Raw genomic sequence first — 18,693 nt, forward strand, 5'->3', positions numbered from 1 at the left:
TGTGGGTGGTGGCCTTTTGAAAGCAGCAGGAAACAAACTGGGGCATGCCTGTGGGTATTATGAGCTGGGAGAATGTGTGAAAATTGCACGGCAGCAGCAGGACCTCTCTGAACTGAGCCTGGTGCTCCTCACTGGCTTATGATGGTAGACTGATAAAAGAGAAGAGCTGTGAAGTGCCCATCCAGTGCAGAGGGCAGGTCCCTACTTGAGTATTGCAGGATTTCCAGCACTACTGTGTGCTGGAATACACCAAAAAAGCCACGTTCCTTCTTGATCAAGTTGTGCAAAGCAGGCTCTGGTCATCTTTGATCCAAAGGACCTTTGGCTCACTAAAGGGCTGAGCAGCAACTGACCCACAGGCAGGGAGAAATACTCCTTTCTGTCAGGCCATAGCCAGTGTTACTGCATAGGGCAGAGTAACCTGCAGGCTTTCCAGAGCTCTGTAGACACCCTGCTAGCCTTTGGCTTCAGTGAAGGCAGATGCCAGTGTGCTTTCTGAGGAGCGAGTCTGCCAACCCAGTGTCAAAGACTGACTGACATCATTGGGAGTAGGCTTCCAGTGAATCATTAGTTAGGCTTTTGGGGGCCTATCCAGTTAAAATGACAGTTTTCTTACTCTGTTTGGGAGATGTGTATGGCTTTGGGGAAAGGTGTATGACTTGCTGAAGCTCCCAAACTACTTTTGGCCATTGGAGGAACAGCACGTGCCCCAGGACGTGCATAACTTTTATCCAGTCTGTAATCTATTGTAGATGGTCAGTCTCCTGGGGAGAAATCTGTGTAGCTACAGCCTGCAACTCTTACCTCTAACAGGAGGGAACTGGAGAGGACAGTGACACCACCTATCTGTCCCCTGCCCCTGAGCTGTGAGGAGCCTGGATCCCAGCGAGGGTGAACGGCCACACAGAGCTCCAGGGGAGATGGTGCCCAGGCAGGAGCTGCAGTGGGGGTTCAGCTTCCACCACGGAGAAAGCTACATTTGTCAAAACATGGTATTGCTGGGGCCAGAGTGACTCCAGTCTCAGTGGGATGGATGAAGGATGTCACAGCTGCCAGGGTGATACAAATGGCTCCCTTCTGTCCTCTTGCATTCAGCTCTCTTCTTCCCCTTCTGCTCGCTGTGACAGAAGTTCTCAATCCCCTGCACCACTCTGTCTTAGGGCTGCTTATTCCCTTCTCCAGCACAAGAATGCTTTTAAGACAATCAGAGAATTCTTCACAGCAGAAACTGGACTGTGTCAAAGCGCCTAAAATATACCCTGAAGTTTATCACTTCACGTATAGAATAAGAAAAGTTTCTTTCTACTAGAAGAATCACATTGTCAATTTGCAAATCTCCAATTCATGTAAACATTTGGTTCAGACCAGGTGCGGTGTAAATAGTGCAGAGTCTCAAGGGTTAACTCCTTTGCCCCCTTCTTTTTTACTCAGTGAATCAGACTCGGGTCCATCAGCAAGCTGGGCAGCTGCCCCACTCCCCCATCTTGAAGCAGGAATTGTTGGAGAGTTTTCTCTTTTTCAAATTAATTTTTCTTGAAAAAGGAGAAGAGACGGTTTCCTTCGGCCCCGACGGGCTCGTCCCCCTGCTGCTCCGGCCTGGGCGCGGGGGAGGGCCTGGCACTCTGCCTGGTGCCACTGGAGAAGGAATAAGCAAGCTGGCTCCATTCCTTCGGGTGTTTGTCCATCAGCTGCTGGTCAATGACCCTGTGCATGTCATCCTGCAGCAGAGGGACAGGACAGGGCCGTTAGTGGCAGCTGGTGCCCAAGGGGAGCTGGCACGGGGCGGCTGAAATGGGGATGGAGCGTGCGGTGATGAGATGGAGCGGGGAGGGAGCGGGGACAGGTCGGCGTCCCCACCCCACAGCAGGCTCAGCTGTGCCCACTGCCATGAGGCTTCCCAGGGAGTGAGGAAGATCAGTCACACAGTTCTGAGGGATGAATTGCTCAGGTGGTCTCTCACAAGAGCTCTGTGCCTGCCTGGGACTCTGTGCCACCCCTGAGCTCTGTTTCTCTGCTGTCTGCAGCCTGCAGATGTCCCCTTTGGGGAGAAATAAATAAGAAGAACAAATGCAGCAGAAGCCAGAAGAAGGACAGAGGTCTGTGCTGAGCAGGTCTGTGTGCACAGCAAGTGGACAGGCAGGGGTGGCAGAGCTGCTGCATGGCCACTGTCACTGGGGCCTCTTTGGGGAAGGTGCCAAGGGGCTGGGGCAGGTGTGGGCCCACCAGAGCCCTCCTGGGCTTTGCACAGACTCACCAAACAGAACCGAGCTCATCCCTTAGACCCCCTCCTTCCCCTAGAGCCAGCACAGCAGTGGGAGCTCTGACTGACAGCTCAGCATGAACTGTGGCTTTTCAGATGTACCAGGAATGCTCTGATTTCATCCATGTTTGCAGCACAGTGAAGCTCCTTTATACAAAATAATTACCCAGTTCTGTTGCCACTAATGATGTGCTAACATGTTCCTTGAAAACCTGGCTATAAATTTTACAGATTTTAAACTTTCAGATCCATTGCTTCTCCTATAATTGCATATTTAAGCTACAGCTTAGTGAAAATGTGTGTACACAAACTAGCCCCACAGGAGGAATCAGCTCCTCTCCAGCAGTTTGGTCCCTGACTAGGGCTGAGGACACTGTCAGGTGAGAACAAGGATACTCTGGATGGGTGGAAGTGCTGTTCATTCAGCACCTGGTGAGGGCAGCCTGTCAGGGCAGCCCCAGGATTGAAGAGAAGGTGCTGCCATTGCCCAGCAGGTGCCCCAGCTGCTCTGGACTGGAATCAAATCAGCTGGGACTGGAAACTTAATAATGGCTGATCACTTGTTGCAGCATTTTCTGCAGGGAAAAGGATTGATAGCCATGACCTGGGCCTGAAATTAGTATGGGGGCTTCCTCTGTGGGAGCAGGAGGGTGCAGAGCTACACAGACTGGGGAAGCTTTGGGTCTTTCTGGAGCAGGGCTGGAGAGAGGAAAGGCAGAGGGAGAGTTGAAAAGGTTGAGGTGAACATCAGTATGAAATATCAGTGAGACAGGTTTCCAGAGCTGAAGCTGCCATGTGAAAATGTACTTGGGATTTTGAAGGCACCTCTCCTGCTAAATGAAGTAGGTACCCAGGCTCCTGCATGGCAGATCTGTGTCCTTGATTGACCATACAACAAGGGATGAGAAGGATTTATATGTATATTTATATATATATATATATATCTACACACAAAAATATCATATATATATAAAAATACAGTATGCACTATTGAGAGTGCACTGCATTGGATCCCTGTCTGTCAGATGTGTGAGTCAGAGAGAAAAGCACTTGGATGGGGAAGATTTTTTGCTTGAATCCTATTTTACAGCCTGTATGATTATGTCCTTAGAGAACACTGTCATCTTGTTGACAGCCCTTGGTGAAATGCAGACTAGAAGTGTGCAAAAGCAAAATGTTACCAGATTAAAGCATCCAATTATGCCCAGCTAAAGCAAAGACTTCTATCCTATTTTATCAGAAACTTTTCTCAAACTCCTTTGCAAAATAGTCCCCAAAATACATAAATCACCCCACTTGTTTTGTGCCTCTGTGGCTGAGCTGCTGTTGAGGGGACACGAGGTGGCTGGAAACTATTTTGCTGCTGTGTAGGAGCACCTCAGGTCAGTATGTTGGAGACAACTTACTGCCATGAAGTGGGCCTGAGCCTCAGCTCAGAGGGCTGATGGGAGCAGGTCTGGGGTTGCTGTGCTACTGCAACAGGACCTGTTCTTAACTCCTAAGCTGGGTTTATTCTAGCACTAAGTAGGCCTAACCTTATAGCACCCATCCAGACTGAACTTGGATCCAGACAGCTCCTGTGCAGAGCAGAGTGTCACTTGGACAATGAGGCTGAGAAGTAAAACCCCAGCCTGTCTTTCAAGAAGCTTTCCAGATACTAAATATGTGAAGAGAGAGGGTTAATAAAATGTGCACCTCAGCCTGGCTTTGCCCATGGTGCCCTGGTAAAGCCTCACCATGGGGTGCAGGATGCTTCCCCTGGCTGCTGCTGGGGTGGGGGGTGTGGGCAGAATACTGGTGGGTGATGGAGACCCCCACTGGCCCCTCTTGCCAGATGATGGTGAGGGCAGAGAAGGATGTGGGTGATGGTGGCAGCAGATGGAGAGGGGATGGTGGGTGTAGGGAGCTCACCTCAAAGGCAGGAGGGGTGTACGACTAAAGCTGTTGGTACAGGAACTGAGAAAGGCCACTAGATCAGAAACCAAAGGAGCCAGATAGTAAAAAGCCCTGAGGAAGCAAACTGTAAGCAGGAAAAAGAAAAGAAAGAAGAAAAGAAAAGGGAAAAAAAAAAAAAAAAGAGAGAGAGAGAGAGAGAGAAACGAAAACACAGTGGAGTTGAAACAGGAGCGAGGTTGTACGGGAAAGGTTTCTACTGGTCAGGCTGGTTTTTAGTAGAGCTGGGGGCTTGCATGGTCTGCAACAAATCACTGTAAATGGCACAGACCTTTCCTCTTGAGTCTGCTCTATTTTCTGCTGAAGTAGCCCTCCCTTGGTGCTGGTTTTGGGAGGAGGCAGCTTTGTTTTCCCCACAGACCCCAAGCAGAGCATCTCCAGGGCAGCTGTGGAACTGCCATGACTTTGTTTTTTCACCTTGGTGAAGAACTGGAATTTTAGCTTCTCCTTCTTGATGGATCTTCAGAGTTTATGCAAACCGTGCAGCAACAATTAGCACAACCTTGTTCTCCCACCTTTGTGCTCCATGATGGAAATGCACAGACATGCTGTGCCCACGTGTACCAGGGTGAGCCTGCCTGGGGACACCTCCTGAATGGACCCCTCCCCACCCCAGGGCAGAGCAACATGCACATTTTCTCATGTGAGGCACAGTCTGCTTCTTCATTTTAAACGAGTTTAGAGCTGTAGAATTAACTGTTCACAGTCAAAAGGGTCAGAGCAGAGAGGGGCAGCTCCCCCCACACCTCATGAGCATCGCTGGCTCCTGCAGAGCCAAAACCCAGCACCCCCAAACACCCAATCCATGGATGCTCAGGCAGAGAACAGGACACACCCACAGGAGGGGGGGACTGTCCCTGCAGGTGGCCCTGGGGTCGTGTCTCACCTGCCAGGCCTCCAGCTGCTGCGAGAGGTTCACCTTCTGCTGGATGGCATCCAGGAGTTGGCTGTTGAGGGACATCATGTCGATCTTGCACTTGGTCAGCTCCACCTCCACCGCGTTCTTCCTGCGGGGACAGAAACACAGACATGGCACCTCTTTCTTCTAAACAAAGAGTCAGGCATATCTAAACAAACCTACAAGTTATGTCTTTCACTGGCAAGTCCCCACATCCTAAGGTGTTCATCTCTGTTGTATTCTGAACAATCTATTAATCTGAAGAGTGGGGCAGAACTTTTGGCATCTTTACCTTAAAAGCAGCAGATTTCTGAAAAGCACACTGTGAAGAATACTGAAAAAAAATCAGATACGCTGCTGTGCAAGATAATAGTGTGCCTGGATAATGTGCAAGACCTGCCAATAAAATGGAGATCTAGAACAAGGTAGAATCTATATTCAAATGTTTTCTCTTTTTCTTCTGTTTACATGCATAGAAAGCAAATGATATGTGCTAAAAATCAAATGACTCGTGTCTGATTGCTTGATCAATAAACTGCAATATAAAACAAACATAAAAATCTCTTAAAGAGTACAATTGTGCTTTCCCTTGGGACTTGACTGAAGGAAGGATCGAAGGAAGAAATTAAAGAAGAGAGCTTATTACAGCATATATTTTTAAGAACTGTCAAAATTATTTGAATTAAATGTTAGGCTTTAAGGAAAGCTCCCAATTTCAGTGTTGTCCCAGCCCTTGGGAACACCTCTGCTGCATTTCTTCCCAGGCATTTGGTGGCCATTGAGTGTGTAATGCCACAGACAAGGTTACCCAAAGAGCCCCAAATGCTCAGTGGCCGAGATGGTCCAGCTGCTCCTTGCTTGTGGAAAGGAATTGTCCTTCAGGATGGAGCAATTTCCTGAGCTGCCCAAGCTGGGAAATGCTGCTCATCATGCTGGGAGCACACCGGCGAGCACAAAGCTTAAGTTTTCAATTAACTGCAGTGTGATAGGAAAGTGTAACATGACTTGCTGGGAACCATCTTTCCTTGCAAACATTTTCGAGAGAAATAATTGCATCTTATTAACTGTAGCTCATTCCTTGTCTCGTAATAGCTCCCTTGTGCTCCCCTGCAGAAGAGCAATTTGGGAATTTGTGTTTATATTCCAGGTACTAGAATATAAACACAAATATTCCAAGGTTGCTTAACACTTTCAGGTGTTATATTCCAGGTACTGGTTGCTTAACACTTCCTCTGAAAGGATCCTATTTTCCTATTGCTTCCCGTGTTGCCAAACTTCAGCTTCAAGCAAAAATTTTCCACACCAGATGTCTGCCTTGGGCAGTGATTTTATTTCTGTTCAGAGTTAGGGATTTTTTGGGGGATGGGTTGAACAAAAGCAACTTAACCCTTGGGCTGTGAGGTGGGAAGAAAATCACGAGCCTCCCCAGGCAGCAAGCAGCCCACTCGGTCTGGGAGGGATGTTTTCACTTCAGTGACAAGATGCTCTTGTGTGCTTTCCCTTGCTGCCACTCTCTGCTCCTTAATCCCCCTCACTTGTGCCCCATTCCCACAGCTCCTGCACTGCAGGACAGCCAGCCCCAAATATGGGTGCTTTGTCCAGCAGGGTCACAGTGAACTGGAGAAGCTGTGGGCTGTGCTCTGAGCACCTGAAGCAGCCTTTTGTTCTCTTCCCCGCTGCTGTTGGATGTTTCCAGGATTGATGGCAGCGGCAGTGTTGCCATAGCCACGGCAGAGCCAGCAACCCGCAGGCACCGGCACACAGCTGGGATGCTCCTGCTCCTTGCCAACAGATGGAGGTGTTACAGAGGACAGCCCAAGCAGCTCGGTAGCCAGCCAGCCCAGCAGGGGCAGCACGGCCCATTCAGCCACTTCTAAAAAGGGATGGTGCGGGCTGATTTAGCTCCTGCACCCTCAGAGGTGCAGCCCTCTCCTGCTCCTCCTCTTGTCCAGGGCTTTTCCCATAAGAAGCTGGACTGGTGGTGTCCTGGCCCGCCTGCTTGTTGAAGGGATTATCAGATGAATCTTTTTATAGAGGGGTAAAGGTGTGTGTCCCTTTCCTCAGAGCATTTTGGCAAGCCCAAGGACAGAACTGAGGAAGGGGGATTTGGGGTATGGGGGAGCAGAACTGCACAGATCTGTAAGGAGGATAGGAACAATAAAGAGCCAAACCAGTGGGAGAATCCCAAAAAGAGAACCAGAGAATTACAGGATTAGAGATGCAAAAAATACTTTGGAACAGGAATGGCTTAAGGAAGAAGCCCAGGCAGGCTGTAATGGGGATGGTTGGGAAAGCAGGGCTGTTTCTCTGGAATAGCAAAGGAAGAAAAATGTGACAAATAGGGCAGATGTAGTGTTTCCATTTGGCTCCCTGAAGTCCTCTCCTCCTCACTGTGACTCACACCAGCACTAGGGATGGTTCACAGAATGCTCCTAAATGCCCCCAGTCCAGCCGTGGGGCAGCTCTGCCTTTAGCATCACCCGCCCTGCCCGCTCCCGGGCTCCTGGCAGCATTTCCCAATGACAGCACTCCACAGCTGCTGTGGAGAGCAGGAGAAAGCCACTCCAGAGGCATCTCCTGCCACAGCGCTCCTCAAGTGCCGCCCCGGCTGGCCCTGGCTGCCGGTGCCACTCACTTGGCGATGGCCTCGTCGCGGTCCCGGATGGCCTGCAGGAGCCGTTCGCTCGCCTCCTTGTCCTCGGCAGCGCCGCGCAGCCGGTCCCGCTCCTCCTTCAGCGTCGTCATCTCCACACTCAGCAGCGTCACCTGTGGGCAGAGGGAGGCTGTGAAACCCAGGGCTGCTCGGGAATATGCACCACAAGTGTGCGGCGAGGTGCCCTGGCCATAGAAAAAGCTGTGTCTGCTGCGTGGGGCTGTCAGTGCTGGTGCCACCCTCCCTGAAAGGTGCCGAGTGACTCTGGGATGCTGACCTGGGCAAGATGTGTCACCAGGATGGCCTCAGTAACATGCAGAAACAGCATGAAAACTGTGCAGGGCAGGACCCACCTGTGACTTTGCTGACACTATGGCATCAGTGCTGAAATGTTGTCTCTCCCTAAGCAGTCTGTCTTGCAGTTTGCACACATCCTTTGAGTCTGCTTGTTATAATTCTGATCTTTCCAGGGTTAAATTATTGCTAACATAATTTACCAGCAAATAATATTTTTTGAAGGGACTGTTACATCTTCTGAAGTAAATATGAAGCTGTAGACAAAGGATGTGAAAATTCTCTTTCATGCCATGGAAGGTGTTACTGGCACATCTTACAATTTTAATTAGACTTTAAAATATGTCTGGAGTCTTTAATAGTCTGAGAAATGATCTATCGGTTTGGTCCTGTGCAGAGTGAGTTAATAGGGTGTGAAATCATGCAAGGATTGCATTAGCACAGCTTCACAATATTTCACACACATTTAATTTCTTTGTCTAGGGCACACACATGCTCTGTTACACTACTCCACCACCTGGAAACCCTTCCAGCACTTGACCCACCTCCTGCCTCTAAATGCATCTCAGTAATGCTTGAATCTTCAAAGAAATCTTTAAATAGAGGGCAGACAGTCAAAAAGGGCTGATCACATCCAGGGCGTGGGAGGATCTGCCGCTAGTGAGGCACGGCTGGGCCGGGGGGAGGAGGGTGTGAATGCAGCCTGTCTGTGCAGAGACTCCCCACGGGACTGGGGGGCTGTGCTGGGGCTGCCAGGGATCCAGGGAGCTGTGCCAAGGCTGCCAGGGAACTGGGGAGCTGTGCCCTCCCTCAGCCCCACATGGGGAGCACCTCAGAGCAATGATGTGACAGAGAGCAGTGGTGATGGGGTGATGCAAAAGGTGCTGAGCACTTCTACAGAAATCCCAGGGGACAGAGGATCCAGAGGCCCAAAACATGGTGTTTGAGGATAGGTTTGGGATTTTAATTGGTTCTGTCTGGGCTTCAGGTAAGAATGGGAGGAAATAGGCAGAAGGTCTGAAATAGCTTCTGAGTGTAGACAGAGAAGGGGATGGCTCCTGTCTCCACCTGCTCACCGTGCTCTTGGGCAGGAGCAATGAATGTGTGTGTGATGTCACAAGATCCTAAAAACAATTTAGAAGCAGCTCCCCTTTGATTGTATCAATACCAGTGCCAGAAGAGAGGGATGAGGAGGCAGCAGAGCACTGCTTCCCCCAGGTGGACCAGATTTCCACGTGCATCAATTTTCTGTAGCACTGAACAGAAGATGATGTTGCCTCCTAAAGAGGTGGTAATTATTAACCTGCAGCAAGTGTGAGGCTGGATAACAAGCAAAAGCTGTGGGAGACATGTACTTGCTGTGGGAGGCTGGAGTTCCTCTCTGAGAGCTGCATTTATAGCTATGCCCCATCTTTCTCCACATCACACAGAGGTGTGAGAAGAAAACAGAACTGCAGCCCTCCCTTTGCTTACTAAATATTCAGAGCTTTGGTAGCTGGGGACCCCAAAAAGCAGACCCAGGGTTCCAGACTTGCAATCTAGGGCTGGTCTTCTGGTCCCTCCTGGCTGGAGAGTTTGGGGAGCTCAGACAAGCCTAAAATCTGTGAATAAGTCTCTAAAGGTCTCTGTCAGCACTGCAGCCCTTGTCTCCTCCATCTCAGGTGTGTTTAATGGCAAGGGAAGCTTGTGTGTGGTGCACAGGACTGCAGCAGCATGGCCAGGGCAGTGTGTGCCTAATGTCTCACTGGGGGCAGAGGGCTGGACCTTCAAAAGTGGCTTTGGTGGTGGCACACTGCTGAGAGGAGCAGTATTAGGGGCAGGATGGGCTCCAGGGCTGCTCCCCTCCCACACTCTGCCCTGATCAGCTGCTGTGGAAGCAGGACATTGCCCACCCTTGCACACATGCAGCCACCACTGCCAGGGTATTTAATGATGCTCTCTCTCTTTTCCCTTTGGTCCCATGGTGGGAGCTCCCACAGCCCTACACAAGGCTGTCAGACCCCAGGTTGTGCTGACTTTCTGAACAGGGCCGTGTTTTCCTATTTATTCTCCAAAGGGTGATACAGCACTGCTGGGAAGACCAGCCAAGAACATTAATCCCATTCCCTGCTCCAGTGCAATTGCTGCTGCATCTGCTGCATCCTCCAGATCCCTTCCAGCATCTGGAGTCTTGTTCCACAGAGACAAGGACTGCCAAGCACCTCTTTGGATGCCTGTGTCCACTTCCTGCTCTTGGCATAGGTCCTCAGACACAGATAATGCTGGGAGGAGGTGCAATGGGATTCTGTGCTTTGGGTGTGGAGTTGGTGTTGGGGTGGACCATTCCTTGCTGCTGAGGTTGCCTCAGCTGGTCCCTGGGGTGCTGCCTGGTGCCAGCCTGGCCACAGTTAGGATTCTCTGGGAGTGCTTTTCTGAGGGTTTGTGATGCTGCTGTGGAAGAGGTCAAGCCCTGCTCCATGCACAGCAGAGCAGCATCTTTATATCCACGGAATGGTGCACATACCCCTCACAAGGGCTCAGTGTGACAATTCAGGTCAGCCTGGATACCTTCAGGTTTCCAGTACCCCACAGCCTCATACTTTGAGGCCTTCTGCCGAGAAGAATTTAAGTAACAGAGACTGGCTAAAAAGCAAACTGGGAGAAAGGCCTACAGGAAGTTTGGCTGCTTGAGATGATGTCTCAGATGGGCTCCAGACAATTTGTCAGAAACTTTAATCCTAAATGTTTTAATCCTCTACATTCGGTATAACAAATCTCCCTCATCCAACCATTTTGGCCTAAATCCTGCTGGGCTATTTATCATGTTGGTCTCTTTGATGGAAGGCATGTCTTGGAGGATGAACACTGCCGTTACAAGACCACATGTAAAGTGTGGGAGTTGCTAACCTGGCTGTGCAGTCGCTGCAGCTCCTCCAAACTCTGCCTCAGTTTCCCCCGTTCTCCCTCCATTAACTCCCTCAGGGCTCGTGAATCCTCACTGGTTCTCCTGATCTGTTCCTCTAAGGTGTCGTCGTCGCTTCGCCGAGAGCTCTGAGAGCGGGAGAGAAATCTTTTGCTCAGATTTCACTTTAAAAAATGCAATTGTATTAATTTGGTATCAGTTTGGGATGAGGGTGCTAAACAATGAAAAAGAAAATGTGAATGTGACTTTGGTAGAGTTTTTTGTTTCCGTATACCTCCACAACCAAGGGTGCTCAACCAAAGGTAGTGCTTCCACACATGATGCAAAGAGCATGCAGAGCTTGGCATAAACCAAATTTACAGAGACCTACTGCCCATTTGGTAGCCCACGTGGCTACAGTCTCTGTTTGTGGACCTTTTATAGGATCTCTACATTTTATTTATCAAATACAACTTCCTCTTTCTACTCAGCCTATGGGTACTTAAATGAGGAGGGTGAGTACTCCCTCACAGCCCCCTGCAGGGGCTACACTGTTTTCCTCACCACAACACCCCAAAAAAGCCCTAATGGCAATGCAACCAGCTTGTAGGGAATGGGACCAGGCCTGATTTGAGCCACAACAAAAAGTGAGGTGTTTTGTTGTAATTCTGCACTTCTGTGGATGCTGAGTGGTCCCTCCATGCCAACCCCTCCTGCCCAACAGCCTTGGGACCTCATCCTACAGACATCATCTTGTGCCAGCAAAACCCTTACCTTGCCACAGATTTGATTTTGGCAGCTCCAGCCAAGACATTTCTACCAACGACACTTCACAGGGACAGAACCTCCTGACATAGGGGTTATGATGTTTTTGTGGTACTATTGCTAATAAAGGAAGGCTAGGAAAATCCCAAAGGAAATAACCCAACCATGATGTGTAAGGCAATCTGCAATATTTCCACATTGAAACCCTAACTTACTGAAAATCTCAAAGTAAGCCTACTTTTATTAATTTTCCAGAACAACTCCCAGGCCAATGACAGTTGTATGAGCTTGAAATTTTAGGTGGTCCGAACACTTCAGGCTGAAACCCCACGTGCTTGCCTCTTTGCTGACCATTTGAGACACAAAGAACGGGCTGTGCCCTGTGACTGCCCATCTCTGTGAGCCACAGAGAGACACCAGGGCCTTGAGGACCCAGCAGCACCTGCAGCAAGCTCTGATGAGCCCAAGGCAAGGCCTCTCTGTGCCACACTTACCGTGGAGTCTGCCCCGTCCAGCACGTTCTGGATGAGCCTCTTGAGCTCGCTGAGCGCGGCGCGCAGGCTCCCGGCGGGCACGTCTTTGGCTGAGGAGGTTTCGGAGGACTCGTCCATGGAGGAGTCGGTGGACACGGCCGAGTCGGCGCTGTCGTTGCCCCGCAGGTGGGAGCAGAGGTACCTCACTTGGCAGTACGCCTCCCAGAGCTGCAGCCTCAGCTGCAACAACAGAGCCTGCCATTAGCCTGGGCTGTCAGGGCCATGGAGAGCCTCCCTCCACGGCCATGTGAAGCGTGGGATTGCCAGCCCTCACAAGTATTCGCCACGTTGATTTGGAAATGGATGCGGAGGTTTACTTTCAAAAGGGTGTTGATGCCAGACCCCAGTCCCAATTTCCAGCTCCAAATCCAAATCAAACACATTAAACTCCCTTTTGCTCTGGCCAAAGAGACCTGTGGGCTTTCCCAGAGGCTGGAGGGAAAATACCTGCTCTCGTTCTTGCTCCAGCTCCTCTGCCTCCATGCTCTGCTCTATCTCAGAGAGCAGGGATGTGCTGGTTGTGTTGAGGTTTTGGAGACTTTTCTCCTCGCTGAGCTCCTCCACCTTGCCCTGCAGCTGCCGGTAGGACAGCCTCACCTCCTGGAGCTCCAGCTGGCTTTGGTGCAGCTTGGGAAGAAAATCAAGGAATCAGAAAAATATTAATGGAAGCAATATGGACTGGATCAATCTCTTGGTTTGTGAGGGAGCTGGGAGGGAGGAATGAGTGACACAAAACAGGGTTTCCAGCCAGGAGGAAAGTACTCTTGGCTGGTATTGCTGTTTATTGGAGCTTAATAATCTCCAAGTGTCATTAGACACTGTTTAGAATCCAGAATATCCAGAAAGATAAAAATAGCAGATTAATCAGCATTAAAATGGAGAACATTGTGAAGAAGTTGGGACTCAGGTAAAGAAATTTGCTGAAAACAACTCAGCAGGAAGTGGATCCAAAGAGAAACTGCTATCTACATGTTTTTTAAAAATATATACAAATATATTTTTCAAAAAGGAAAAATTACTCAGGGTTGTTTTACAGAGCTGAGGATTCAGTGCTTGGTAACCCACAGAAGTGAAATGGAAAAACGTGGCTCTGTCCTAAGCCCCAGAGGTGCCAAGCTTGTTTTCTGGGGAGTGACATTTGGTGATTCATGGCTGTGAACACCATGGAGATTGTTGGGAAACCACCTGAGCACTGGGATCTAAGAGGCCAGTGACTGCCCTCTGGAACAGCAGGATCTAGAGAAGCCCCTTTTGAAGCCAACTGTACTCTTGAAAAATTAAATAAAATGAACTGTAACCAGAGTCCTCTGATTCTTTTTGCATTTACCTCATTTCCCCAGTAGCCTGCCCCACTTCCTTGCTCAGATCTCCCTCCTAAGCTGCTCTTTGCTGTCAAGATGCCTCATTGATGTTCCTGTTACCTGTCTTCATGGGGAACACCCAGGACATTGCTTGCTTGATGTTCCTGCTACCTGTCTTCATGGGGAACACCCAGGACCTTGCTTGCTGCCATTCTTGCATGAGCCATTTCATTCCTCTAGTTGTGTCACCCAGTTCTTGGCCAATTTTACCCCAGATTGTGACTTTTACTGCATCTCCCCGTCCCCTCCCTGTCTCACTGCTGCCTCCTCACCTGCAGGTCCTTGTCATGGCTTTGTCTCTCCAGGATGAGGACTCTGTCCTGCAGCTCCTCCACGGTTCCCTGGAGCAGGTCGTTCTCCTCCATCATGGCACTGAGGCGATGCTCCAGCTCCCGCTTCCTGTCCGTCAGCATTTTGATCTGCAGGGCAAAGAGAGGCCCTCTCAGGCTTTGCAGGGACCAGAGAGGAGAGACACCACATTCCCAGGAGAGAAATGAAACAGCGAAAAGCAGAAGGATGTACACAGATGTTCTCTACCTGTATGGGAGAAACTACCTCTGTGTGTGGTTTAAAGCTTAGGAAAGCTCTGAATGGAACCAACTCCTTCCCCAGGCTGCAGGGTCTGCTCCAAAGGGGCTGGATGTGCACTGGCAGGTCAGGGAGCAGGCAGGAATAGGCAAGGATATTCCTTGAAATCAATATTGAGTGGAGACCACCCCTGCCCACCCCTTGGACCTTAACATTTGAAAGACTGGGAAGAACTGGTTGGTCCTGATGGTGGCATTTTCTCCTGTTTGGGTGCTGGAGATCACAGGGTGAGACAGCATGATCCAGGGTGAGCCTGTGGGATCCCTGCTCACTGCTGTTAATTGGTGTGTGTTCATCAGGTCCTCACCAGGGATTTTTCTCTCTTTTCAATTGTGTAGACTCCTTTCTGTGCTGTGCTTATTTTTAGCCTCCCAGTGATCGGTTGCCTTTAAAATTGGTTCATTTCTTTTAATTGTCAAGGGCAATGATTTTGGGCAAGGGACAGTTTGCCAAACAAACCCTCCGTGACTCAGTTAGCTGGGAACAGTGCAAGGGATGATTCAGCACTAGCCAAGGTCACTTCTTGTTTAACCAAGAAGAAGGAGCTTTTTCCTACATCAGTACACACAGGATCTCTGGGGTCTGGTATGCCAGCCATGCACCAGTCCAATATAACCCTAAATATTCCCTATGGCCTCCTTTCAGTTCATGGAGCATAGACAAATTCAGCAAATTCCCACTGTTTTCTTGGCCTCTTTGGGACCTTGTCTCTTTGCTGCTTTCCAAGTTGCTGGAAAGATTTGGCTGCACAAAGGAATATCAGCCAAGTATGTGGACTTGCTATTTCTGCAGAGTAAAGGCTGCTGGAGGTATTGGAAAGCTGCTCTGAGGTGACTAATGGTTTCTGAGGTGTTTCTGCCCAGCACCACCATGATTTGCATGGGTTGGAGAAAGAAAAATAAGAGGTTTAATAGAGAGATTGTATCAAGATTTCATATTTGGTAGGCAGAGTAATGAACATGCTGTAAATAATGATACAATATAAAAACCACCACTCTGCCATGAGCCCTGGACCATGGGAAAAGCATAGGGGGAAAGGGTTTGGAAAGCAAGAGACAGGAAGGAGGTGAGGAGACAAGGTGTGGCATGCATGGTGACAGGCATGCATGGTAACAGCAATGTATGTGCAGGCAAACCCTTTCCAAGCCTCCATACTTACTTCAAGGACTTGCTGCTCCACACCAAGGGGAGGGGAAGAAAAGGCGAGGGACCAGCAAGGAGCAGGTGGGAGCAGGAGAAAAGAAATCGAGAGAATTTAGGAAAAGCTCTTCCAGACAGCTGCTAAATAAAAGAAGTGGTTGGGTAGCAGAGTTGGACATCTTCTACCCATCTAGTTCCTGCCTATGTGATCCCCAGTGACCCTGTCAGGGAAGGGGAAAGGAAGGAAGTTGTCTCATTCCTGCAAATGTACCTGAGTTAAAACAGGCAGGGGCTCCTTGCTTTCCCAAGTGCATGGCTCAGAGGCAAGAGAGGATTGCTGCTTTCTTTGCAAGCATGAGGAACAGAGGGAAAAAACCCTTGCAGACCTTCCTACCAGAGTTTAATCTGTCCTGGGCAGCAGCCCTGCAGGAGCACAGCCATGGTTTGGCTCTTGGAAGATCCTTCTCATCCATTCATTTTGCAGCAATGCTGTGGCAAAGGCAGCACTGGAAGGTGCCATGAGCCAGCCCAGCCAGAACACCATGGAGCAATCCTTGCTGGGGGAGTCCTTTGCCCCAGTGCTGCCGCCCCTCTGTTGGCTCTCCTGGCTGACTGTGTTTGCCAGCTCAGAGAGGGTCATTACACCAGCTCCAAGAGGCCTGGCTGCTTTCTGCAGGAGGGAGGCAGGTGACTCACCTCGGCCTGGAGGCTCTCCAGCCGCACGATGTGTTGGCTGCTGGAGGAATTCTTCTCCCGAAAGTCCTCCCGGAGGGTGTGGACCTGCAGGGAGAGCTGCCGCTCCACCTCCGACGCCTGCAAGGAGACACCAGCTGGAGTCACCCCGTGGATCCAAAGCAGCCCTCTCCCCCTGCCCGGGGAAACCCACCCAGATACAACCTCTGCACAAGCCCAGTTTCAGCAGAAACTCTGAACTCTGCAGAGTCTGGGTGAGTGAAAATCTCATCCTGGGTAGACACTGGGGAGAGCTGCCATTTAAACCATGTTGATTTTTCCCTTGGGGCAGCCAAGGGGACATAGCCCATAATTTTTTCCACTGTAAAAAACCATGATGACTCCTGTGTCCTAAAGGAAATTCACTTTGCCTTAAAAATTGTAGCCTAGCTGGGGTTGAGGAGAAGATCAGGAAACGCTCCTATTAGATTTACACTCTCTTAACCTCTGAACATCTTTGGCACAACCCTAATATAACAAGTACTCTTTGCCTTTGATTCCCAGCTCCTGTCAAGGCCAGATGGAGAAACATCCACTGCACATGACTGTCAGTGAAGGATCCCTGGGCTTGTCCCTCTTTCCCATTTTGAAGCAGGGATGCCCCACTTATGCAGGGTGGTTTGAGGACAGCAGAAAGGTCATTCCTACCTGTAGGATCCAGGCTTGAGGCAGCCCTTAAAAATGACAGCTTAGACATGTTAAGGACTCTCCAGGCAGCTTTATGGCTGATTTTTACATGTGAACACACTTCTTTAGGCTTGTGAGACAACATAAGGTTTTTATGACTAAACCCTAAAGAGACAGCAAAATGGATAGTTTTCTTTTTAATTAGCTTCCATCAAGTTCCATTACACTCAGGCACAGAGCTCCAACTATGCCACATGGGCTGGGATTGAGCTGATTCCCCTCAAGAGGTGGCATTGCTGTCCTGCTTGGGGTGTGGCCAGTGGCAAAAGGCACAGTGCTTTAGACAGGTGAGATGGGAGGAGAGATTGGGGTCAGCAGCTGTGGGCAGGCTGGGGAATGCATCTTTAGGTCTGGCAAATGTGGGTCTGGATTTTCTCCAGGTGCTCTGACAGTGCCCAAGGCAGAGCTTCACCAAAGGGTGCAATGACTCTGCTCTAGCAGCTTGTGACTGGAGCAATAAACACACAGACCACAAAGCTGAGCTGCCCACAAAGCCAACACTGCTCCCTTTTAAAAATGGTCCCTTATTTTGCACAGTCCCCAGCAAAATATTCCAAAGCAGAAGCATGAAGTAAAAGGCTGCTCCAGCTCCATCAAGTGGAGGAAACTGGTGGGCCTCAGCACTGTTTGCTTGGAGGGCAGCAGCAGACCAAAATGTGGCCACCAAATCAGGCTCTGACCACTGGCTTCTAAAAAGATAAATGGCTTCCAATAAAAAGAAATAATCTTGTCTACCAATTGGTTTTTAGTTCCCTTCTTATACTGTTTTTTCACACTTCTTTAAAGCCCCATATTAGAACCCTTTGCATATCGCCAAATGGATTTAATAAACCTTCCTTGCTTGGGCAGGATACACAGAATACAATGACAGCACAGCACTATAGGAAGGGGGTGGTTATTTTTCTTCCCTTAAGCAACTATATGTTGCAAAGCATCCTGAGCAGCTATTAATTGGTGACACTAAAGAAGATGGATGGATTGTGCTTTTTCTGAATGATTCACTTGCTTTTGCAATGACTGCTGAAACATCTTCATGCTGAAACACTCTGCAGGAGCTATCAAGGATGAAAAAGCACCAGATGAAAAGCACTGAAGGATTTTGCCTGCAAGATGCTGACCACACTCCCAAGGAGCACAAGTGGCCCCAGAGGAGATGACACACCAGTATTTGATAGTTCACTGTGTAACATAATTTATATGCTTGAAGAATTCTACATACAGAGAGTATATAAATGTACAACAGAGCAGTAAGGAAACAAAGCAGTATTAATGGCATTGTAAAAATCCCTGGTAGGAGAATATATAGCTGCTCTGGCTCGTTCTGCTCCCCATGCCCAGACAGGAGCAGGTGAAGGGATGAGCTACAAGGATGATTCAGATTGTGGAAAGTCTGTTATATGAAAGGAGTCTAAAAAAAGGATGGCTTGTTTTATCTCATGCAGTGAATGCTGAGAGAGGACTCCCTATAAATACATCATGGATGAGCACACAGAAGGGAGAAGCGCTATTTAAGCAGAAGCACAATTCTGGCAGGAAAGAAAGATGTGAATAAACCGGATAAGAGTATATTAAGGCTGGCAATAGGAAGAATTCTACATTTCCAAGGACTTGCTGTAGGATTCCTCTTCCTGCACCATTACAGTAGTAGAAATGGTGGCAAAAAAATTAACTTTGTAATGGAGCTGGGTCACTTTATCATGCAGCTTCTTTCAGAGGGCTGCCTGTGGCAGAAGGGAAATGAATTGACCTCAAAGGTCCTCTCCAGTACCAGGCTGCTTGCAGGACTATAAGACTTGTATTCACCAGCATTAAATCATCATCTGGAATTTATCTATGTGCTGCCCAGCTCACAGGCTCACACATCTTATTCCCACAATTATAACTCACATGGAGGGAAAAAAGGACTCAGTTACTGTTAGTGTTTAGAGCCCTAAAGGCAGACGGGATG

At 49.2% G+C, this 18,693-nt stretch overlaps 1 protein-coding gene across 1 annotated transcript in view; it reads right to left on the reverse strand.

The window, feature by feature from the left end:
* Window positions 1-1,523: 1,523 nt before the first annotated feature.
* BICDL1 (BICD family like cargo adaptor 1) overlaps window positions 1,524-18,693 on the reverse strand; it is a gene marked incomplete at both ends in the record, with an annotated part of 44,798 nt that continues 27,628 nt past the window's right edge. Inside the window, 8 exons of the mRNA XM_084217018.1 lie at window positions 1,524-1,718; window positions 5,100-5,220; window positions 7,747-7,877; window positions 10,945-11,088; window positions 12,199-12,417; window positions 12,685-12,864; window positions 13,871-14,017; window positions 16,023-16,139. Of these exons, the coding sequence (XP_084073144.1) occupies window positions 1,524-1,718; window positions 5,100-5,220; window positions 7,747-7,877; window positions 10,945-11,088; window positions 12,199-12,417; window positions 12,685-12,864; window positions 13,871-14,017; window positions 16,023-16,139 (1,254 nt within the window). The remainder of the gene's footprint in view (window positions 1,719-5,099; window positions 5,221-7,746; window positions 7,878-10,944; window positions 11,089-12,198; window positions 12,418-12,684; window positions 12,865-13,870; window positions 14,018-16,022; window positions 16,140-18,693) is intronic.

Source organism: Fringilla coelebs (assembly GCF_963513975.1).
Source record: "Fringilla coelebs genome assembly, chromosome: 17".
In the NCBI taxonomy this organism is placed as follows: Eukaryota; Metazoa; Chordata; class Aves; order Passeriformes; family Fringillidae; genus Fringilla; species Fringilla coelebs.